Source organism: Somniosus microcephalus, chromosome 23 (genome assembly GCF_052327205.1).
Source record: "Somniosus microcephalus isolate GS21.2 chromosome 23, FLI_Smic_1.0, whole genome shotgun sequence".
NCBI lineage: Eukaryota > Metazoa > Chordata > Chondrichthyes > Squaliformes > Somniosidae > Somniosus > Somniosus microcephalus.
In genome coordinates this window covers 17,988,452-18,012,442 of record NC_141009.1, presented here as the reverse complement: position 1 = coordinate 18,012,442, position 23,991 = coordinate 17,988,452, and the positions used below count along the sequence as shown (strand labels likewise).

At 46.2% G+C, this 23,991-nt stretch overlaps 1 protein-coding gene across 7 annotated transcripts in view; it reads right to left on the bottom strand.

The window, feature by feature from the left end:
- Positions 1–4,092: 4,092 nt before the first annotated feature.
- Positions 4,093–23,991, bottom strand: part of LOC147101696 (netrin-G2-like) — a 113,314-nt gene continuing 93,415 nt past the window's right edge. For 3 of the 7 annotated variants that reach the window (XM_085965519.1, XM_085965515.1, XM_085965518.1), the window contains 6 exons: positions 17,727–17,792; positions 15,002–15,076; positions 12,262–12,429; positions 7,447–7,581; positions 6,411–6,455; positions 4,093–4,938 (listed from right to left, as the gene is read on the bottom strand). In XM_085965519.1, coding sequence (XP_085821645.1) covers positions 4,718–4,938; positions 6,411–6,455; positions 7,447–7,581; positions 12,262–12,429; positions 15,002–15,076; positions 17,727–17,792 — 710 coding nt within the window. In that variant the 3' untranslated portion in view covers positions 4,093–4,717. The remainder of the gene's footprint in view (positions 4,939–6,410; positions 6,456–7,446; positions 7,582–12,261; positions 12,430–15,001; positions 15,077–17,726; positions 17,793–23,991) is intronic. The other 4 variants (XM_085965517.1, XM_085965516.1, XM_085965520.1 and 1 more) reach the window with 4 other exon arrangements.

The window sequence follows — 23,991 nt, the reverse complement described above, 5'->3', positions numbered from 1 at the left end:
TTTTGAAGTATTCATTTGGTTTCTGTTCTAACGAAAGCCGAGCCTGTCTCAACCTGCTGCTGTCCAAACCTTTAACTCAAATACTGAGAATGGTGACTGACACGATAGCGCTGATGTGTAAATATATAAAATAATTAGTGATTCGAGCCAGTTTCATGCTAAATTTAAATTCCCCAGCTGCCATGGTGGGATTTGAACTCGCGTCTACCGGATTACTAGCCCAGTGACATTATCCCTACGCTACCGTTCCTCAGCAATGTTCCCTGTAATTTTTTGTTGAGCCACGCGGCCCCTTCAACGTCCGTGCATGCGCGGTTTCCTCCATCTAAGAGCCGGCTCCGTGGCCTCGCGGGACCCTGGCGCGCTGCCCAGCCGCACAGCTTAACGGGAATATTGTTCCTCGGCACTGCACTGAAGGGTCGGCCTAGAGTAGGTGCTCAAGTCTCTGGAGTGGGGCTTGGACCCACAACCTTTTGACTCCGGTGGAAGTGCTACCCACTGAGCCACAGCTGATAACCCTACACGTTATAACCCATCTTTTCTCTTCATATTTGGATGGACTGCACAAACACACACCTCTTTCCCTCCCTCCCAACACTATTTGAAGGGCGTTTGATGCTTGTCCACTGGGATTTGGCTTTGCTTAAACTCTGAGCACCAGGGTGTCCTTGTGCACCAGTCGCTGAAGGTAAGCATGCAGGTGCAGGAGGCGGTTAAGAAGGCAAATGGCATGTTGGCCTTTGTAGTGAGAGGGTTTGAGTACAGGAACAAGGATGTCTTGCTGCATTTGTACAGGGCCTTGGTGAGACCACACCTCGAGTATTGTGTGCAGTTTTGGTCGCCTTATCTGAGGAAGGATGTTCTTGCCATGGAAGGAGTTCAGTGAAGATTCACCAGGCTGATACCTGGGATGGCAGGAATGACGCATGAGGAGAGATTGGCTCGATTGGGCTTGTACTCGCTGGAGTTTAGAAGAATGAGAGGGGATCTCATTGAAACTTATAAAATTCTGACAGGACTGGACAGACTAGATGCAGGAAGGATGTTCCCGATGGTCGGGGAGTCCAGAACCAGGGGTCACAGTCTAAGGATAAGGGGTAGGCCATTTAGGACAGAAATGAGGAATTTCTTCACCCAGAGAGTGGTGAACCTGTGGCATTCTCTACCACAGAAGGCAATAGAGGCCAATACATTAAATATATTCAAGAAGGAGTTGGATATATTTCTTAAGGCTAAAGGGATCAAGGGGTATGGGGAGAAAGCAGGGACCGGGTACTGAATTTGGATGATCAACCATGATCGCACTGAATGGCGGAGCAGGCTTGAGGAGCCGAATGGCCTACTCCTATCTTCTATGTTTCTATGTAACACTGCAACTAAAGGAGAAAGTGAGTTTGTTAGAGAAACAACTCGGTCATGTTGCAAAAGATTGGAGGAGTAACCTGTGTGGGTGCAGCAAATATGTTGCAAGAGTCTGGAATAGCCTTGACTGGCATTCTTACCAGCAACATGTCTGAGCTCATCTCACAGAGCAGAAACTCATCAAATCAGTACCTGCATTTCCTAGTGAGGAATTACTGCCATTTCTCCACAAGATTTTTAAAAAATCTTTTAGGCAGATTAAGGAGAATAAGGATTAAAAAGGTTTAAAGCTGAAACCCGAGGTGTATTTGTAGAGGTGGGATTATTTTTACAGTTAAGCTACCTCTGTGTTTAGTTCTGGAGATTCCACGTGGTCCCTGTGTGTCAATGATTAAAATAGAATACCACTGCCACAAGGTTGGAATCTGGGGAACTGCTGAATCTATTACATCTGAGCCCGCTCAGAGATCAGGAATTTAAACATAAATCATTAGCACTGCCTTGCAATGCTCTCCCTCGATGGGCTGGGTTGTTCTGATGCAGATGTGTAGAGACGGTAAATATATTTTTAAAATGTTGCCACACAGAGGCCAAGTAATTCCTTTCCCACCCCCATTGACTGAAGAAATTGCATACGTGAGTATTGCAAACCCAACCTGTGCGTTTCAACTCCATTGGGGATCAGCACCTAGTACTGTATCAAGTTTTAAATCAGATGGTGGGTGAGCGAGGGGAGTGAGGTCCTCCTTGTGTTCTAGACACAACAATAAGGGGAAGTAAGTGACTCATCAAAGACGTATGGTTCCTAGATTACATTTTATTTTAATGCTCTTTATTGCCGAGGAGCTGGTTGTCAATGCTCTGACCGGTGCTCCCTTGAAGCTGGGAGTGGGTTTTAAATACCTCATTCAGCTGCCAGTATTGTATCTCTGGCACATTAACCTGCAGTGAGGCTACCCATTCACTCCCACTGACGCTAAAAATGATTCCAGTCCTTTCCTGTGTAGAATGAGACGGCTCTCTGAGTGTACTAGGGTACGGGATCAACTGTCAAAGGAGATCTGCTCACTTCGCCGACCTACCACACTGCCAACTTCCCCTCTCCCGGTTACAGATTCAGACTGGCTGGTTGCACAGGAGATTTGTGACTGTTTGTCTCCAGCAGTTTGTTTGTTCACGCAGAGTGATGGATGTTGGAGACAAGGCGACCCGTGGAGTGTAGCTAGCAAAAAAAAAACTTGGCTTGTTACCCCGCCCCCCCAAATTCAACCAGAGCTCTGGAAAAGATAAATGGTGTTCTCCCAGTGCAGAATCGTCGTTTGATGGCTGGAGCACGTCTGTATCTATCCTTCCGTACATTATTTTAAACGATTCAGATGAGGACTGGGTCGGGTCGGGTCGAGTGGCTGGTCGGAGTTAACTGGTCTCAGTCAGTGAGTCAAGCCTGCACCGCTGCTCCTGATTTTCGCCCAATGACACATGCTGATAAGTGTGGATTTATAAATACTGGGGGAGTGCGGGATTGGTCACCCCCTCAGGCATAAGAAGTGACACTCCCAGTCGGGGTGGAGTTTCCCCCGCCTCCCTTTTCTAGCCGGCAGCGTCAGTGCGGAGACCAGGACCGTCCACGGCCCAAGGAATGAGGTGGAAGCCGCGTTGCAGTTCACAGCTTCCGGGTTGCATTTTTTTTTGCCATCGCAGAGGACGCCTGTGCAATTCACTGGACGTTCACTGGGCATTTGGACAAAGTGCCTGCGGAACTAAACCGAGCAGGGACGGATAGACACAACCTGATGAGGATGTGTGGAGGACTCTTCTGGCAAATGTTCTTGCCATATTATGAGGGATTTAGGTGTCCTCCTACAGGAAACACAAAGTTAGCATGCAGGGTACAGCAAGCAATTAGGAAGGCAAATGGCATGTGGGCCTTTATTGCAAGGAGGTTGGATACAAGAGTAAGGAAGTCTTACTACAATTGTACAGGGCTTTGGTGAGACCACACCTGAAGTACTGTGCACAGTTTTGGTCTCCTTATCTGAGAAAGGACATACCTTCAAGGCGGTGCAACAAAAGTTGACTAGATTGATCCCTGGGATGAGAGGGTTTTCCTATGAGGAGAGATTGAGTAGATTGGGCCTATACTCTCTGGAGTTTAGAAGAATGAGAGGTGATCTCATTGAAACATAAGATTCTGAGGGGGATTGACAGTGTAGACGCTGAGAGGTTGTTTCCCCCTGGCTGGAGAGTCTAGAACCAGGGGGCATAGTCTCAGGATAAGGGGTCGGCCATTTAAGACTGAGATGAGGAGGAATTTCTTCCCTCAGAGGGTCGTGAATCTTTGGAATTCTCTACTCCAAAGGGCTGTGGGTGCTGAATCTTTGAGTATATTCAAGGCTGAGATCGATAGATTTTTGGACTCTAGGGGAATCAAGGGATATGGAGATCGGGCGGGAAAGTGGAGTTGAGGTCGAAGATCAGCCATGATCTTATTGAATGGTGGAGCAGGCTCGAGGGGCCGTACAGCCTAATCCTGCTCCTAGTTTTATGTTCTTATGGTTCCCTCTTCCCCCACCCCCATTCCCAATCCTGGAATTGCTCCTGATGACCCCCCACCCACTCCCCCTAATTTTATTTTACCTTGGTTATGCCTCTTCTGTCATGGGCCAGTCCTGTCAGGGATGGGCCAGAAAAAAAAACTGTACAGAAAAAATAATATAAAGGATGCAGAGCAATGATGTAACAAGTCACTTTACTGTGTGTTGTCACTGTATAATAAAATGTCCATAATATGTTAACATTTAAGTAGAGCAAAAATAACCATTTCTACAAAAAAAAGTATTGAATCTGGTAGAATAATACTGCTCGTCATGTTATATACCAGCCGCTCGCCCTTTAAAACCATGCTCATTGCAAACTGAACCAATTTCTCTCCCATCAAACTGGTACTTTGCAAAAATGCAGCCACTAGTGTTTTTAGGCATCTAGGCAATAGATGATTATGCAGCAGAATTTGAACAGTCCAATTTGCAGTTACTTGCCACAATAGTTCCTAAATGTTCCCATGGGCTTTAGTGATGGAATTACTTCCCAGAATGTCTTTTTCTTCCCCCCTCCCACCCCCCACCCCAGTCCCCAAACGGATTATGAGCAACGTTCACTGTGCGATACGGTACAACACGCGTCAACTTATACAGTCTCGTCATCATCACCTCTTAGATACACGGAACTTATTAAAGTGGCACTTCCATTGGGACGCCGTGCGGCGGCACGGTGTCATCTGAAGAGCATTCTGCTCCTGGAGCACCTCGGGCAGGTGATGACACCTGGGCCTGGATTTTCCCCGGCTGCCCATTCATTATTCGCACGGAGCCGCCAGCAGCAGTGTCAGTGCGGAGACCAGGACCGTCCACGGGCCCAGGGCCGAGGTGGAGGCCGCGTTGCAGTTCCCATCTTCCGGACCGCATCTGCCGCCTTCACAGAGGACGCCGGTGTGACCTTTGGGACAGATGCAGCGCTGGTTCTGGTGGCAGGTCCCGCCGTTCTGACACATCAGAAGTTCGTTGTCACAGATGTTGGCTGAAGGGATAGAATCGTAGCATAACACAGCACAGAAGGAATAGAAAGGAAAGTCTTAAAATCCAAAAGAAACACAGGAAATCTGAAATTTAAACAGTAAATGCTGGAAATTCACGGCATTTCTGACTGGCTTGCTGTGTATTCTATATTTCTTAAGGCTAAAGGGATCAAGGAATATGGGGAGAAGGCAGGGATAGTGTACTGAATTTGGATGATCAGCCATGAGCTCATTAAATGGCGGAACAGGCTCGAGGGGCCGAATGGCCTACTCCTGCTCCTATCTTCTATGTTTCTATTACCGGCATTGTTTGAATAGGAACAGGAGTAGGCCACTTAACCCCTGGAGCCTGTTCCACCAGTCAATGAGATCATGGCTGATCTGCGATCTAACTCCATATACCGCCTTTGCCCCATATCCCTTAATACCTTTGGTTAATAAAAATCTATCAATCTCCAATTTAAAATTAACAATTGATCTAGCATCAATTGCTGTTTGTGGAAGAGAATTCCAAACTTCTACCACCCTTTGTGTGTAGAAGTGTTTCCTAATTTCACTCCTGAAAGCTCTGGCTCTAATTTTTAGACTATGACCCCCTAGTCCTAGACTCCCCAACCAGCGGAAATAGTTTCTGTCTATCTACCCTATCTGTTCCCCTACATATCTTGAAAATTTAAGTCATAGAGATCTAATGGTTAGCCGGGGTTTCCCAGAACATTCTATCTTCCCTGCAAATAACAGGATCCTGTCCATGATGTACGAGACATCACTTGCATCTAAAATTTGGCAGGACCTTTTAATCAGGAGTTATTAGACAAGCTAACTGTGTGGAGTGGTAACATCACCGTTTTTACACTACCTGTTGACTGTGAGTCTGTAGAGCTGATTAACACTGACTCGGTCAAGTTCTCAGCCGTGGCTCAGTGGACTCTCACCTCCTGAGTCAGAAGCTGGTTCAAGTCCCAATCCAGGGACTTGAGCACATTAGCTAGACTGGCACTCTGGTGCAATAGTGATGGACCGTTTTTCGGGGAGACATTTAACCAAGATCCCATCTACCCTTTCAGGTGGGCCTTAAAGACCCATGGCATTATTGGAAGAAGAGTAGGGGAGTTCTCCCAGGTGTCCTGGCCAATATTTATCTCTCATCCAACACCTAAAGCAGATGATCTGGTCATTTATTTGTGGGACCTTGCTGCCTTTCCTACAACAGTGACTACACTTCATTGGTTGTACAATGCTTTGGGACGTCCTGTAGTCATGAAAGGCGCTATAGAAATGCTAGTCACTCGTTTCCTCTTTCTGAAGCCTGGATGAGTGCAGCTCCAACAACACTCAAAGTTCAACACCATCCAGGACAAAGCAGCCCGCTTGATTGGCACCCCATCCACCACCTTAAACATTCACTCCCTCCATCACTGGCGTACCATGGCTGCAGTGTGTACCATCTACAAGATGCACTGCAGCAACTCACCAAGGCTTCTTCGGCAGCACCTCCCAAACCTGCGACCTCTTCCACCTAGAAGGAAAAGGGCAGCAGGCTCATGGGAATACCACCACCTCCAAGTTCCCCTCCAAGTCACACACCATCCTGACTTAGAAGTATATCGCCGATCCTTCATCGTCGCTGGGTCAAAATCCTGGAACTACCTACCTAACAGCACTGTGGGAGGACCATCACCACACGGACTGCAGCGGTTCAAGAAGGCGGCTCACCGCCACCTTCTCAAGGGCAACTACGGATGGACAATAAATGCTGGTCTTGCCAGCGACGCCCAGACCCCATAAACGAATTTAAAAAAAATGTTTTTCAAGACCTGTAATGGTATGACATCATGATGTTGCTGGCCACAGTATGGGAACAGTGTGTGGAATCCAGACTACTGAAGGCCAGTCTACACTGCAGTCAGGCATCTGGAGTTCAGCACGGGGGGAGAGGTCTCACTTTCCGGTTCCATGCATGATTGGGAGTCAGATCGCTTATCTTTCCACTGTTTACGAAAACTGCTTTGCTGACTTGTTAAAGTTGGTGTGTAAATGTACACACAACGTCCCGCCAAGGTCCTAAATACATTTTTCTCCATCTTTTTAAGTAATTTTCTTGGGCAGTTTTGACGGAGCAGATGCATCAGATTCATCGAGTTAACTCTGTCACACTCTCTCTCCACAGATGCTGCCTGGCCTGCTGAGTATTTCCAGCATTTTCTGTTTTTATTTCAGATTTCCAGCATCCGCAGTATTTTGCTTTTTCATCAGATTGATGTTCGGTTGGGCAATTTCTGCCCTTCCCTCTGTGCCACCAGCCCTTCTCCAACCCCCATTTCATTATTCACTGACTGGCAAATTACTCCAGCTCCTCGGCTCATCTCCCTGTGTGTCACCGTCGGACATTGTCAGCGTTCTGTCTAGGAATAGCCAGGGGTGAGCTAAACTCTTTACTATAATGAGATTAATGCTAATGGTTTGCAATCACTTTTCCAACTCACTGGTAATGTCCTATATATACTTACGAAAACAGCCCTGTCTCCAGTAGTATGCTGGCTTGCAATCCTCACACTTGGGGCCCATGGCTCCTTCTTTACACTCACAGTGCCCAGTCTCGTTGCAGCGGTCATGCCTCGATCCGAGTTGATTGCAGTTACATTCTGTAGAAAAAAAGACCTTTTTACATTCTGGCGAGCACCTTTACATTCACCTTGGCCCGACATGCCTTCAGCCCAAATTTCACAAACCTTTCCCAGTACAGTATATTTTTTTTAGTCGATCACCATACCACGTAGAACAAGACTGCTGTGGACACCTGTGCTCCCAGGACAGTTCTTCACTAGTCTATGGGAGAGATGGTCTGCGATCCAGTTAATTGTTTTCATCTTACTGCTATTTTTGCACCCCCTCCTTTTATTGCCCATTGATTGCCTCATGTAGTCTGACAGTAGAAGAATCACCACGTCAAGCTCTAGTCCCTCTCCATCAGCCCTGCAGGAAAAGCCAAAACCCCATTCAACTGAGGTCAGTGAGTGTGAACGACAGGGAGCCTTGAAATTCCAACTCACACCTTTTAGATGAAGTCGAATGAACGCAGCACTCCAGCACTTGGCATTAAGTATTAAAAATTATCAATACACCCTTTAATAAAGCACTTTCTGAAGGAGTAGCCAAGCACTGCATTGCTCGCTCCCCATCAGCTGTGTGGGGATGAAGGTCCTGCCTATCACTCCGAACTCTTGCAAAAGTGGAACCTGTTTTCTCAGCTGGAGCACTAGGTGGAGCAACTTTGGGAGGAAAATCATATTAAAGGTAGGAAAGGCTCTTCTTACAAACTAAAGCACTTGTTGAGAGTTATTTGCACCTCTTGGGGAGAAATAGCGAAGGACTTTGTGACGAGGTTCATTTGCTGTCTTGGCTGAAGGTTAGTGACATGTGGGGAGTAAACTAACAGCACCAGTCTAGATTCTGCAGTACCCATCAGTAAAGAACTAAAGAGTTCAACAAGTCCCTAATGGCAGTGTCTCTGCAAGAATCCTGAAGGAATATTTTGCTGTGCGGTTGACCTGTTTTAAGGGCATGTGTTTTTTTAGCACGGTGGCATAGTGGTTAGCACTGTTGCCTCACAGCGCCAGAGACCCGGGTTCGAATCCGGCCTCGGGCGACTGTCTGTGTGGAGTTTGCACATTCTCCCCGTGTTTGCGTGGGTTTTCTCCGGGTGCTCCGGTTTCCTCCCACAGTCCAAAGATGTGCGGGTTAGGTTGATTGGCCATGATAAATTGACCCTTAGTGTTAGGGGGATTAAATACGTGGGGTTACAGGGATAGGGTGGGATATGTGTTGGTGCAGGCTCGATGGGCCGAAATGGCCTCTATCTGCACTGTGGGGTTTCTGTGATTCTGTGATCTGTGAGAAGCTTCTCCTCTCCCTGCCTCTTTCCTCCACCAAAGAAATTTAGAACCGTAATGATGGCTTCAAGTGTCACTGAGCCAAGAAAGAGTTGGCCAAATAGGTGAGTTTTAAGGAGCATCTTCTAGGAAGAGAAGAACCAATTCTTTGGGGTTTCTCACACTGGAGGAGGTTACAGAAATAAGGAGGGGCAAGGTCATGGAAGGATTTAAGGAGTAAAATTTGAGGCTTCGGGGGATTGGCAGCCAATGTAGGACAAGGGTGGTGGGTGAGCAGGTCTTAGTATGGAATAGGATAGAGGCAGCCGGGTTTTGGATTAGCTGAAGTTTGCAGAGGGTGAAGGAGGGAGGCGCGGCCATGTGAGCATTGGCATGGTCGAGTCTGGCATTGTCGAGTCTGGAGTTCACAAAGTCAAAGATGAGGGTCTCAGTAGCAGATGGGTTGAGGTCCGGGCAAAGTATGCAATGCTATGGAAGTGGAGGTCTATTGATGGAGAGGACATGGGGTCAGAAACTCAGCTCATGGTCGATCATGAAGGTGGACATTCTGGTTCAGTCTGCAACAGTGGCCAGGGAGGGGGATGGGGTCAGTGGTGAAGGCACAGAGTTTATGGCAAAGTCTGAAAACTATGACTTCAGACATCCCAGTGCTTAACTGAAGGAAATTCTGGCTTATCCAGCACTGGATGTCAGACAAGCAGTCTTATAGCACAGAGATGGTGGGTGGGTCGAGAGGTGGTGGAGCAGTAGAGCTGGGTATCATCAGCGTTCATGTGGAAGCTGACCCAATGCTATGATGTTGCCAAGGGGCAGCATGTAGATGCGGAAGAGGAGGGGGGCTAGGCATGGATCCCTGGTGGACAATGTGGGAATGGGAAGAGAAACGTTGGTAGAGGCACTTTGGCTGTGGTCGGATGGTTGTGAGTGGAACCAAGCAAGGGAAGTCTCACTGAGCTGGACAGTGAAGGACGGTGCGATCGAATGTGTTCAAGGTTGCAGAGAGGTTGAAGATAGATACAGTCCTAGCGAAAGTAATACATGATTTTGGACAGGGCTGTGCAGGTGCTGTTTGTTCCAGGGGGTTGCGGGGAGGGGGGAGAGGAGATGGAAACCTGATTGGGGCAGTTGTGGGAGAGGTGGGGATGAATTTGGGCGGTGACAACATCTTCAGGAGCTTTAGAGAGGAAAGGGAGGGTGAAGATGGGGGCAACAATTTACAAGGACAGAGGGGCAGAGGATGGATTTTTTTTAAGGGGAGTGATGACTCTGGTTTTGAAAGGGGCAGGGAAGAAACCATTTACAATGGAAGTGCATAACTGTCCTATTATAATTGGGTGAAAAGCTTAGCCTAAATAGCTTATATTTTCAATGACACTCATTTCTGAATAGCTCACTGTTGTGTCAAAATACACAACTCAGTCCATTTTAACAGGTTTCCATCCTGCATCGCTGCATGATTTTTATTCTCCACTAATCTCACTCTTGGGTATGGTCTGAAATTGGCAAGTATGGATCCTTAACTGGAGAGCATAATCTCACCACAAATGAATCTTAATTCATTTTAATCTGATAACTAACTTGGGTTCCAATGGGGAAGAGAGTGAGAAATGAAATGTCTGTGGGATGGTGCTGTCACGGATGTGGTAGGTAGAGAGTCAACCAGTCAGAAATACTGCCCGACACTCAGAATATATTGGGTGAATTTGGTCACATGGAGAGGGGGTGAAATTAAACTTCGGTTGCAGCGCGAAACAGGCGATAGGGAATCGGCAGCCCATTTTACACCCGCTTGATTTTCTATTCCATTGACCTAATGAAAATCCGGCAAGGTGTAAAACGGGCTGCCGATTCGCTATCGCCCGCTTTGCGCTGCCGCCGAAGTCGAGTTTCCCGCCCGCAATGTGTCCACATTATTGCTCTGCCTTGAGAAGGAGGAAGCCCTAATGTTTCAGCACTTGTCGCATCTCCTGATCTTTGGAGTTGCATTGATGGCCGTTCCAGAGAAGTCCACAGACCAGAAGGTTGTGAAGGAGGCTCTATGATCGCGGACATCCTGCAAGAGCCAAATTGGGGTTTTAAAAAACAATCAAAAAAAGTCACACTGGCTCAAATAGAACCTCGCTGAGGCAGTGCCAGAGCGGTGGGATAGCAGCACAGCCTCGCATCCCACCTGTGCCCTGTCAGAGCACAAAGTGCTTGATATTGTAAATGGGTTCCCTTGTTCTTCCTCCGCCACCCCCCACCCTTTATCTCCACCAGGATGAGAACTGAAGCACAAGAAACAGTACGTCAAATATTCTAAAAGCAAAAAATGGCAGAGTTTGGAAATCTGAAACAAAAGTAGAAAATGCTGAAAGTAGAGCGTTGCGGACGTTTCAAGTGTGGACCCTTCGACAGAAGTCGTGTGTGTTCTCCCCCGCTCTTCCTTGTTCAGTTCCTGTTGTTCATCTGTAATATTCCCAGCTCTGGTGAAGGGTCCACGCCTGTTCTCTCCACAGATGCTGACTGACCTGTTGTTAACCTCAAATATTCTGCCACATTCAACAACAGCAAAACATGTCATGACCGAGGCCACAGAGATTTCCTGGAATCTAATGTCAAATAGTTCGCCCCACAGCCAATTTTCAGTTGCATCTTCTGGAGAGGAGTCACTGGGAGGATCTAGTTGAGATCTCTTGCTTTTAAAGTTCAAAAATAAAATGGAGATCTGCAGTGTGGTTGGCAACCCGCCCTGCTGTATGCCTCAGAGACATGGACCATGTACAGCAGGCACCTCAAAGCACTGGAGAGGTACCACCAACGAGATCCTGCAAGTCCATTGGCAGGATAGGCGCACCAACGTCAGTGTTCTTGCTCAGGCCAACATCCCCAGCATCGAAGCTTTGACCACGCTCAATCAGCTCCGATGGACAGGTCACATTGTCCGCATGCCCGATACGAGACTCCCAAAACAAGCGCTCTACTCGGAGCTCCGGCACGGCAAGAGAGCCCCAGGTGGGCAGAGGAAATGCTTCAAGGACACCCTCAAAGTCTCCTTGAAAAAGTGTAACATCCCCACCGACACCTGGGAATTCCTGGCCCAAGACCGCACAAAGTGAAGGAGAAGCATCCGGGAAGGCGCCGAACACCTCGAGTCTCTTCGCTGGGAGCAAGCGGAAGCCCAGCGCAAGGAGCGCACGTCAACCCAAGCACCCCACCCACTTGCCCCTTCAACCACCGTCTGCCCCACCTGTGACAGAGACTGTAGGTCCCTCATTGGACTCATCAGTCACCTGAGAACTCATTTTTAATGTGGAAGCAAGTCATCCTCGGTTCCGAGGGATTGCCGAAGAAGAAGAAGGGTAACCTGAGATGGGAGCCGGCCTTTGTTTGAGGGGAACATTGAAAGAACCCTACCCAACCTGCTTGGGAGTTAAGGCTGTTGGTACTGACCAATACAGACGTTCTCGTCGTCCAGTTCTGCTGAGGCATTGCGGAAGTAGCCCAGTCGGCAGTGCTGGCAGTGCTGCCCCCTGGTGTTGTGTTTGCAGCTGACGCAAGTCACAATCTTGAGATAGTCGATGTAACTGCAGCGATTGGAGTGCCCGTAGCATTCACAGTCTGAAGGGAAAGCAGGGGGGTGGGTGGGGAGGGAAGATGGGGAAAATTCAGAACCACAAACTTCAAAAATAAAAGTTCTTGCAGGGGAGGAAATGATTTCAGAAGTGGCAAAACTTATTTTTTTTAAAAATTCAACATATAAATTCAAAACAATATTAATTTCTCTAAGCAAACTTACTTGCTGTCTTTTGCATATTTGACAAAATAAGTTTCATGAATTTGTGTCGATACTTGAAAAGAAAAGATTGAAGTAGAAGGGACAGAAAGATGAGAGAAATGATTCATGAATTTGAAGGAAACACAAAATATAAATTTTTCCACAGCGCGCAGTTTTAACCCCTTTTGGAATCAGTAAATGATGAGGTTAAACTCCTAAAAGGTAAACACAATGAGGCTGTAAAAAAAAAAAACTTCTTTCACAACTGCAGCACAAAGAGACTGGGATATAAACGGGAATAAAGCAAATTCAGGGCCAGCATCTGGAAGCAGTGCTTCACGCAGTGATTAATACCTCGAATGGTCTTCTCGGTAGCCGTGGAGGCAAAACTTCGGAATCATTCAAATGGCAATTCCATGCTGTGATGGGGACTCTCTAGGTGTCTGTAGAAAGATGAGCTAGATAGGCTTTGCCTTTGTTGAGTTGGGAAGAGGGGAAGGAGATGAGAAGAAGACAATAACAATAAATACAGAAAATGCTGGAAAAACTCAGCAGGCCAGGCAACATCCGTGGAGATAAAATAGAGTCAACGTTTCGGGTGAACCCTTTGTCAAGACTAAAGAAGCACAGGAAATGAAATGGATTAAGAGGCCAGGCTGGGAGAGAACAAAAGAGAAGTGAAGAGGCATTAAGAGGTATTCAAAACGAGACGAGATGGTGATAGGACTAGTAAAGAGACAAAAGACGGCTCTAGATTAGGTGTGATTTTGTTTCCACTAGTCCTATCACCAACTCGTCTCGTTTTGAATACCTCTTAATGTCTCTTCACTTCTCTTTTGTTCTCTCCCAGCCTGGCCTCTTAATCTATTTCATTTCCTGTGCTTCTTTAGTCTTGACTAAGGGTTTGACCTGAAACATTGACTCTATTTCTCTCTCCACGGATGTTGCCTGGCCTGCTGAGTTTTTTCAGCATTTTCTGTTGTTATTTCGGATTTCTGCAGTATTTTGCTATCGTAATAACAATAAATACCTCTTGCTCAGTAGGGAAGGATGGTTCTTCCGCACCCATCGAACCTGGCCTGACTCAATTAGAAAGTGCTTTTTGCATCTTTCGCTCATATTGCTGCCCGCCATTCCTTTTTACATCGTCTTTGAGGAAAATAATCCAGGTTTAGGATGGAAGCTTGGAGATGGGGGGGGGGGGGTACTTATTTTCAATTCCTCATTGAGTGTCTCCATATGATCCATACAAAAAAATCCACAACCAGAACTTCCAGCTCGCTCTTCTCTCTAAACAGCCACCTGCATTTTTTAATCTGCAGGCACTTATCTCATTACTTGATGTACTGGTATGTTTTCTATCCAACCACATAGCCGGAGGTGAGGTTCCCTGTTGGATTGGATTGTACACAGCTAAGCCTTAAAGCATTCGTTAAAAAAAAAAAAATGCTGGAAATAACTGGGGATGAAATGGTGAAAGCCCCAATGAATCCTTGCAGAGGTAAGCTCTTTAGGATGCAATACCTAGAAATTGTTTTGTAATACTCCAAATCACCAGGGAAGTGGAGGCAGTAACTCTGCAGATACTGGGCTCACAACAGGTGCCGTGTTCAACTGGCAGACCTCAGTTATACTGCCGACTGCGTATCATCAGCCGTAAAGGCACACTGCACGTCTGCACTGTGATAGGCTATTTCTTACCGTAGAGTTCTGATTAAGAGATGGGTTCATTTTGTCATTATAACTGGCACAAAACCATCAGTTGAAGTGAGTTTGGTTTCACTCGGTATTTATTTGGTAAGAGATGGAACAGTTTATGCTTAAAAACTGAAGCCAGATTTTGTGTCCAATTTCGCCGCCATTAAGTCAATGTGTTGAACTGCTGTCGTTCTAATCTGCCCCAATTGGGATCAATCCAGTTGCTATTGATTACAGCTCCAGATATTCACAGTTGGGGTTGGGTTGGGGGAAATGCTGGTAAAGAAGAAACCTATGACCAATTTGCGGTATAGCTCCTCCATGGTCAAGTCTGAAGAACCCACTCCACAAGCAGTCTGCATCGCTTATACTTTCAATTTTAAACCTGACCAGACTGGAAAGGAGAAACTCTTGGTTTACGAATTATGGTATAAACTGAGCATGGGATGGTGCACTTCTCTTGACCTGCTGAGAAACACCCATCGCCTTAATTATGGCAGGAACTGGAGAACCAGGAACTGGACCACCCTGTTTCCCCGGCTGTGTTAACATCCTGAGGTGTGTGGGGCATGGGGGAGGTGGCGGAGGAGAGAGGATAGAAAATAAACAAAATCTAAACACAGAATAGCTCTAAAACTATCTAAATGACGTGATCTCAAATACTGCTCTAATATGCATAGACTAAGCGTGCATCATCTATTCCAATTACTTTCCTACCTTTAAAGTTTCTCTGGTCTCCTCCTGGCTTTGACCTTGGCTGTGACTGAGGTGGCTTTGACAATTTTCCTGGTGCTTGAAAAAGTTAAAAATTCCTTCCATTGATATTACCACATACAAGGTTTTACTATAGGCAGTGATGTGAATAAGCTGAGATATAAACACAACACAGCAACACCAATCAACCAGCACTAGATTGGAGCAGGACTGATAGCTGTGGGACCTGTTAAGAGTTGAAATTAGTGGAAATAATGAGAAGACTGTGTTTGAACTCGGTTGACTGGTACTTCTAAGCTCATGGAGCCTTTAACTGTATTGCATGGTCTTTATATAAGAACATAAGAAATAGGAGCAGGAGTAGGCCATTTGGTCCTTCGAGCCTGCTCCGCCATTCAGTAAGATCCTGGCTAACCTTCTACCTCAACTCCACCTTCCCGCAATATCCCCATATCCTTTGATTCCATTAATATCCAAAAATCTATCGATCTCTGTCTTGGATATACTCAACGACTGAGCATCCACTGCCCTCTGGGCTAGAGAATTCCAAAGACTCACAACCCTCAGTGGGTATATGTGCCGCATAATAGGGCACTGAACCACATGGATCGGGAATGCCTGGTCGGGGCTGAGTTAGATGACCTCAGCCCAGGTAGCAATAGGGGTGTTACAATTGGCCTCTGCCTCGCAAAGTCAGGAAGGTAAAAGCAGACCAGGCCCATGTTCCTCAACACTATCCAGCAATTCCTGCCCTGAGTGCGCAAATCCAGATGTCGGTTGCAGACTGAATTGGTTCGATCAGAGGTGCAACGGGTGGGTGGGTGGGAAATGTACAGAAGACCACCATCAGAAGACCAGCAGTGTGGGCTGGGGCGTTGGTGGGTCAAGGCCATAAATGGATTTGTGAAGACTTTGAATTCAATCAGTGGGGGTTGGGGAAGTCAGTGGAGGTTGTCAAGGGGCCGGTGATGGGTGAACAGCGCTTAGTGCTGGCAGAGGTTTAGACAAGATGGAATTCATATAAAGTGGATCTTGGGAGACAGGCAAAGAAAACACAGAAAAGTCAAACCTGGGGGTAACAAAGGCATGGATAAGGGTTCCAGTGGGGTGAAATATGGGCAGCGACAGGTGTTGCTACAGTAACAAGTAGTTGCATTTACATAACGCTTTTAATGTCCAAGGTACTTCACAAGCGGAAATAGACTGGGAAATAAACATCAAGCGATCCAGGGTGAGATTAGGAGGGGGACTGAAAAGGTGGGTTTGAGAAAGTGTTTAAATGATTGAAGTGGAGAAGCAGAAGGGATCGAGGAGTTCCAAAGAGTGGGACCAAGGCAGCTGAAGGCTCCACCACCAGTCCTGGGGCTACAAGAGGCTTTTGAAGCTGAATCCATCACAACATTTATGAAGGAATAGGTGAAATATTGAAGGATCCGAGGAAAAAGCAAGGAAATGGGATTGGAGGAGATGGGGTAATTTTCAACATCGTTGCCTGGGCAGTAACCTGGCGGAGTGGATGACTCGTCTGTTGTAGACATATCTGATTGAAATCAGTGGGATGCCAATCGGATGATTGGCTCCTCCAGGTCACCACCCAGGCAGTGAAGTTGAAAATGATCTCCGATAGCTCTGATGTGCAATGAGCACAGGCACAATGGGCTCAATGGCCTTATCTTGTCCTTATGATTTTATAAAATCGCAGGGTTATGGGGAAAGAGCAGGGCAGTTTGACTAATTGGACAGCACTCTCAAAGACCCGGCACAGGCATGATTGGCCGAATGGCCTCCTTCTGTCTCAGCTGTGGCTCAGTGGGTAGCACTCTCGCCTCTGAGTCAGAAGGTTGTGGGTTCAAGTCCCACTCCAGAGACTTGAGCACAAAAATCTAGGCTGACACTCTGGTGCAGTGCCAAGAGAGTGCTGCACTGTCGGAGGTGCCGTCTTTCGGATGAGACATTAAACCCCGTCTGCCCTCTCAGGTGGACGTAAAAGATCCCATGGCGCTTGTCATAAATCGCAACTTCTACAAGAAGTAACTCAGGAAGTACTACTGGACGGCCAGCTGAGGGCGCCGTCCGAGGAGTATAAAGACTCGGGCGTTGGCCCAACTTGGCCAGAGACAATCTGGAAACAGGAAGCTAGTGACTACTAACTAGACCTCCATGTTTTGTTACAAGTCGATTAAAGCCTTGCTTTATGTTCAACCAAGTGCGTAGTGAATCTTTATTACGTCAGCGCTATTTCAAAGAAGAGCAGGGGAGTTATCCCCAGTGCCCTGGCCAATATTTAACCCTAAAATCAACATCACTAAAAACAGATTATCTGGTCATTATCACATGGCTGTTTGTGGGACCTTGCTGTGCGTAAATTGGCTGCCGCGTTTCCTATGTTACACCAGTGACTAATCTTCAGAAGTACTTTATTGGCTGTAAAGCACTTGGGGACATCCCGAGGTCATGAAAGGCGCTATATAAATGCAAGTCTTTCTCTCTTTCTTTGTGCTGCAAGGGTCTATGATTCTATGAACTGAATACGGTACAATCTATTGAGGATAAGCAAACTGCTTAGATTAGAAACGTTGTGCTAAATTATTCTTTTCTTCGGTACAAATGTTATTTTCTATTAAATAGCTTGACTTCACAATGTATTCTTGCCCTCTTACGTGATTTTACCCTCACCCAGAATCTGAGCAGTTTTGCTAATTGGCGGCACCTATCTTTGGTGGAATACCTTTTGGCCTCTTGAATTGTCTTCCACTGGAGGGCGCTCCGTGCCCTGACTTTGGTTTTGGAATATCTGCACACATCAGAAACCAGGTTAGTGACGAGAAACTTTCCGAACTCTGCCATTTCCGCCTTCCTACAAAAGAAGCTCCACTCAAATGTACGCCTGATAAATGTGCAGCAATGTTTTGCTGCATATCGGCTTTCAAAGTCGTCAATGTCTCTACAGTCCTCCCTTTCATTCGCATCTGTGTTCAATGTATGTCAAGTCAGTTTGTTTGTGTAATTTCACCCTGTATACACAACAACAACTTGTATTTACATAGCGCCTTTAACATAGTAAAACGTCCCAAGGCGCTGCACAGGAGTATTGTAAGACAAACAAAATTGACACCGAGCCACATAAGGATAAATTAGGGCAGGTGACCAAAAGCTCGGTCAAAGAGGTAGGTTTTAAGGAGCGTCTTAAAGGAGGAAAGAGAGGTAGCGAGGCAGAGAGGTTTAGGCAGGGAATTCCAGAGCTTAGGGCCTAGGCAACAGGAGGCACGGACACCAAAGGTTGGGCGATTATAATCAGGGATGCTCAAGAGGGCAGAATTAGAGGAGGGCAGATATCTGGGGGGTGGGGCTGAACGAGATTACAGAGATAGAGAGGGGCGAGGCCATGGAGGGATTTGAAAACAAGGATGAGAATTTTGAAATCGAGGCGCTGCTTAACCGAGAGCCGATATATACACATGTAGCGTCACCTTGTTGCTGTCCTTATTTTGGACCGTAGCTGTGATTTTCAATCTGCCCTGCAACACCTCCCCCCAGAAAGAAGATAGACGAGAGATCTTTAAATTGTTTCTATGTAAATGCGAGGAGTGTTGGAAACAAATTGTTAGAACTGCAATCTGTTGGTAAAATTAGATACCTTGTGCATTTCAGAGACATGGCGGGCAATGTTCTCTCTTTTTTTTGGGGGGGGGGCCTTCAAAATTCCGTGCATGCGTGTTTTTTTTTATTTAAAAGCCGGCTCACCGGCCGCGTGGGTCCCTGGAGCGCTGTGCAGCCGCGCAGCTTAAAGAAAACATTGATGGCTAAACAAGAGGCATAGACAACTGCATAGACTTAGCAGAGCCAGAGTGATTTCCTGGACCAGTTTCCATCACTCGGGGGGGTGTGGGGGGAGGGGACGGTTGGAGAGAAATTTTCCAGATTTATCACCCCCCCCAAAATTGTTTTTTATCAGGTTTTTTGTCTTTCTCACGAGGTCACGTGGTTTCGGGGACTGGGGTGGAGAGTGTATATATGATACACAAGTTATCACCATTGGGCCGTAATTCGCGGCCCCTACGGGGGCGTACGCAGTGCACCCGTGCCCATAAGGGCCGCGCAAGTTCCCGGGCGTGCGCTAAAACCCGGAACTTGTGATTGACAGATCATACGAATCCCCGGGAAAAGGGCATCTGCTGACCGAATGCCCGTGAAATTCTTACGCCTGCTTTTACCAGCATAAGAGTTTTGGAAAACAGAAAAATAAAATTTCAGCAATAACTTATACATTTAAAAACTTGTTAAGTAATATAAGTTTATTTTTAGCCACTTTAAAACATGTAAATTTATTTTTCAAACAATTAAATTTTTGTTTTAAATGCCATTTTAATTAATTTTAAATGTGATTTAAAAAAAATATTTATTTGGAGTGTACGTGTATTTTTTGGGGTATTCCCATTCATACTTACGGAGTTTCTGTACATACAGAATCCCCATAAGCATGAATGGGGATCCCCCTTCTTTCATTCATTGGGCCAGCCCACGTGAACCTAGGGGCGCTTGCGATCTGCGTGCGCCCCCGAGATACGTGGGCCTCTTCCCGCGGGTACCCGGAGAGACCCAGGACCGCGAGGTAGGCGGGCATTTTATTTGCGGATCGGAGGTATTTCCCCGTGGGAAGCCTCCGACCCGCAAATTCAGGGCCATTGTCTTTTCCTGTCTGTCATTGTTCGTATTCATAGCCAAAGAAGGAAAATTCAACCTTCATCCCAAATCCCTTCAATTCAGACAATTCTCCTTTCCCGGTTTCCTTGAGCTGGAGGGAACAGCATTTCCAAATTGGAGTGCGGAGGCACATTCTCAGAGCTGAAAGCAGGAACATGGATTTCAAAAGGACAATAGACAGGGGCAGACGGGGAGAACATTTTTAACACAGCGAGTTGTTGTGATCTGGAATTCGCTGCCTGAAAGAGCGGTGGAAGCAGATTCAATAGAAACTTTCAAAAGGAAATTGGATACATACTTGAAAAAGAAATATCTGTAGGGTTATGGGAAAAGGGCAGGGGAGTGAGACTAATTGAATCGCTCTTTCAAAGAGCCGGCACAGGCACGATGGGCCGTATGACCTCCCCCTGTGCTGTATGATTCCGTGCAAGGGTCAGAAAATAAGACATGAATTTTAAAATCTGAAGAAACCTTCCTTTGTCAAAAAATGCACTTTTTAAGAGCCCTGGCTTTAACGGTGGAATTTGAGAATCTAGATCCAGAATGTAACCAGATTCCAACATTCTAGTTAATTCCCAAATGATTATGAATTAATAAATGTCAGTTATTTCTGTGTATTTCTCTGAGCATCCTTTGTAAAAAAAAAAAAAAAAATTAAATTTATAGATCTTTTGTCAGAAGGGGCCCATGTTTGGAAAGCTAAAACCGTTCAGCACTGGCAGAGTTATGCCACAGGTTTGCTTGTCCCCAGCCTCACCTTTCCAAATGATGATGTATAATTGGTCGTCTAAACAGCTGTGTTTAATATCTGGCTGGCTTCAGCTTCTGGAGCACTTCCAGCTGAAATGCCAAAACCCTTGGAGCTTGTGCTCATCTGTCTTACTGGAAATATAAAGCAGAGTGGGTTTTTTTTTTCTACGAGTTAAGTAAATGAACCTATTTACTCCAGATCACTGCATGTGGCTCCTGTTAAGTACAATCCCCAGATAAGTGCGCGGCAAAGTATGTCAAATCCATTCTGCGCTTGCAAGGGATTTTATGAAAAGAAGGCAACCTGAAATACAAACAAGAGGTCAGTCAGTATTTCAAGGATTAGAGGGGAGTTGAGGAGAACTTTTTTCACCCAGAGGGTGGTGAGGGAGCTGGAACTCACTGCCTGAAAGGGTGGTAGAAGCAGAAACCCTCATCACATTTAAAAACTACTTGGATATGCACTTGAAGTGTCGTAACCTACAGGGCTACGGACCAAGAGCTGGAAAGTGGGATTGGGCTGGATAACTCTTTTTCGGTCGGCACAGACATGATGGGCTGAATGGCGGCCTTCTCCTGTGCTGTAAATTTCTATGATCCTATAGCCCAACAGGTTAATGTCCGGGGATGGGCTCCTTCATTGGAAACTGAAGGGAAACGTACAACATAATCAAATTCCGAGGAAGGGTCTACTTGCAGAAAATAACCTGAGGAAGCAGATTAAGTAGCCTTTGTTTTCACCTTTCCAAATGTTAATCTGTTGATTAGTTTATCAAAATATATCAATTTAATACCTCATTATTCATGATCATCTAGATTTGAGCTGCAGTAAATGTCAGGAGTGCTTTAAGCTGCCCTAAGTGGTCCTATTAGTATAAATATAAGCCTGACTTTTTCTCCGTGATTATGGCTCCAATTTCCTCTCCTTTTTTTCCCCTTTCTGCCGGCTGCACTGGCTGCTCTGTGGTAGCTTACCCGGGTGGCTATTCTTTGGGGGGAGTCTTGACCTTGGGCGACAGTGTAAAGCGGGCGGTATCTTCTCAGCTGCCTGTTATTCACCTCTCCTGATTTTCATTTCAGTTGACTTCAGTGAGCCGTTTTTACCCTATCCTCCAAAGTCAAAATGACCCCCTTCGTGTGTGAACCCGGACAGTGATCGGCAGCGGGCTGTTCGCGGGAGAGGGTATCATAGCTGAGCCCAACCCACACCTTGCCCTATGTCAACATTGCATGTACTTAGCGGGTATTCATGTCCGAGGCCGGGACCCAGGAGTGAGGACGAGCCCAGCAGCGAGGTCAAGGCCCAGGAGTGGCGCAGAGTGGACCAGCAGCGGGGTCGGGGCCCAGGGAAGGTGCGGCACGGGCCAACAGCAAGGTCGGGAGGACCACAATGCATCCTACGAAACCCAGGCAGAAAGGACCTGCGGGGAGGAGGACAGTAGGAGTATGTTTGTGTGTGTGTGTGTGTGCTAGGCCATTGTAGCAGAGCCTGGTCTCCAATCGTCTTGGATCCCCTTGCCATTGGACCTTGCTCTGTCAAGCCCGTGTGGGAGCTGGTGTGCAACGGCCACCCCACGTTAAAAGAATTCACGCACAGGCATCTTCCACCCTTTAAAATGAAGTTCGGGGCCTGGAACGTCAGGACTCTCATGGACAACCCCAACAGTGACAGAGACTGTAGGTCCCGCATTGGACTCATCAGTCACCTGAGAACTCATTTTTAATGTGGAAGCAAGTCATCCTCGGTTCCGAGGGACTGCCTAAGAGAGAGAGAGAGAGGAGCACTGGATACGCATCATTTCCTTAACAACAACAACAACTTGTATTTATATAGCGCCTTTAACATAGTAAAACGTCCCAAGGCGCTTCACAGGAGCGTTACAGGACAAAAAAATTGTCTTCATGTTTATTAGATGCTGAAATAATTTGTTCGAAAACAAGAGGACAGGGCACTTGTTTTGTAAGCTAATTGCTGGCCTACACTGAAACAATATTTAGTTTGTTGGCAAAAGCCGTTACTGCCGTGATTTTTCTTTAACATTCACCTTTTGTTTTTCTTACGACAGTCTGTACTGTGTCAGGTTTATGGCCTCATTTCTGTATGTGATGTGAGAACGTGGTGCCTCCGGAAGAGCGAGGCCCAATTTCAGTCGTACATGTAGGCCATGCGGATGAGCCTGTTGTAAGTGCTCAGGCTGTCCCTAAGCTCAAGGTTGGTGGTGGCTGCTTTGTTGATCCATTTGTCACTAAATATGGCAAGACTGCACCCTCTCCTGAATCAGTCAAGGAGTTCCAAGGACAGCTTCGTGTGAGAAAAGTCCACTTTAATATGAAAACTAATAACTGTTCTTTTGAGTTTGAATCTCTCTAGTACTGGGCTATTTATATACCTGCCTTATTAATCTGATCAATTCAGAGTCACTGCAGCTTAAAGTTTCACCTTCATACCGATATTGGTGTATCTTTTTTTGAAGTTGTTGCTGAATCTATCTCTTAGTTAAACACACAATTTAACCTCTGTTACACAGAGGCTCTGAATCCAAGTAGTGACACTCTATTTTCCAACTCATCTTTATAGCTTGATGAGCACAAGCTGTGGACCCTGTGGACTGGAGTGGCCGCAGCTGCTATTTGTGCCGGTGTGTTGACTGGTTCACAAACTAACCTTTGGCTTGTCATTATCTAAACCTCTTCCACAAAAACCTGGTGAGGAGGCCACATTGTATTACTGAGTGTGCAACATGAAAGGCAGGAAGATGATTAAACTCCAGTATAATAGCTGGGGAAAATAATGTCCACTATAAAGCTCTCTCGGACGCTATTGTATGCGAGGAAGTTGCTTCTGCATTGGAGTGGGAATAGAGAGCTGATGAAAGCAAGAGGTGGTGTGACACAAGCCTAAATAGTATACATTACCCTTAATGAGACTAATGTCTGCATGAATAAGATTAGTACTGAGTTATGGAGGACCATGAAGCGAGATGATTTTGTCATCTTTACTTTTTTTTAAATTTGTTTATGGGATGTGGGCGTCGCTGGCAAGGCCAGCATTTATTGCCCATCCCTAATTGCCCTGGAGAAGGTGGTGGTGAACCGCCTTCTTGAACTGCTGCAGTCCGTGTGGTGAAGGCACTCCCACAGTGCTGTTAGGGAGGGAGTTCTAGGATTTTGACCTAGCGACGATGAAGGATCTCACCTCCCCTCTGCTCTAAACTATTGTCCAATCCAGTGTAAATTAGTTAATTTTTCTTTTCCACAATTAAGTATGCTTCATAAGGGAGCCCTTTTTCCCCTTAGTCAACCAATGTCAATTATTCTTTAATCTATTCCACTTTAAATGTACAGCCCCATTTGATTACTTTTAGATCAGCCTTAAAATTGTTTCAGTCTCAGAATATTGCCTTGTTCTGGAATCCTGTTATTTGGTATATGCAGGAAGCCGAAGAATCTTGCACAGTAAGACACAGAGTATTGACAACGACACGATCAACCCCTGGGCTTTCAAATGACGTTGGGCGATTGCATTTTTCATACCTAAA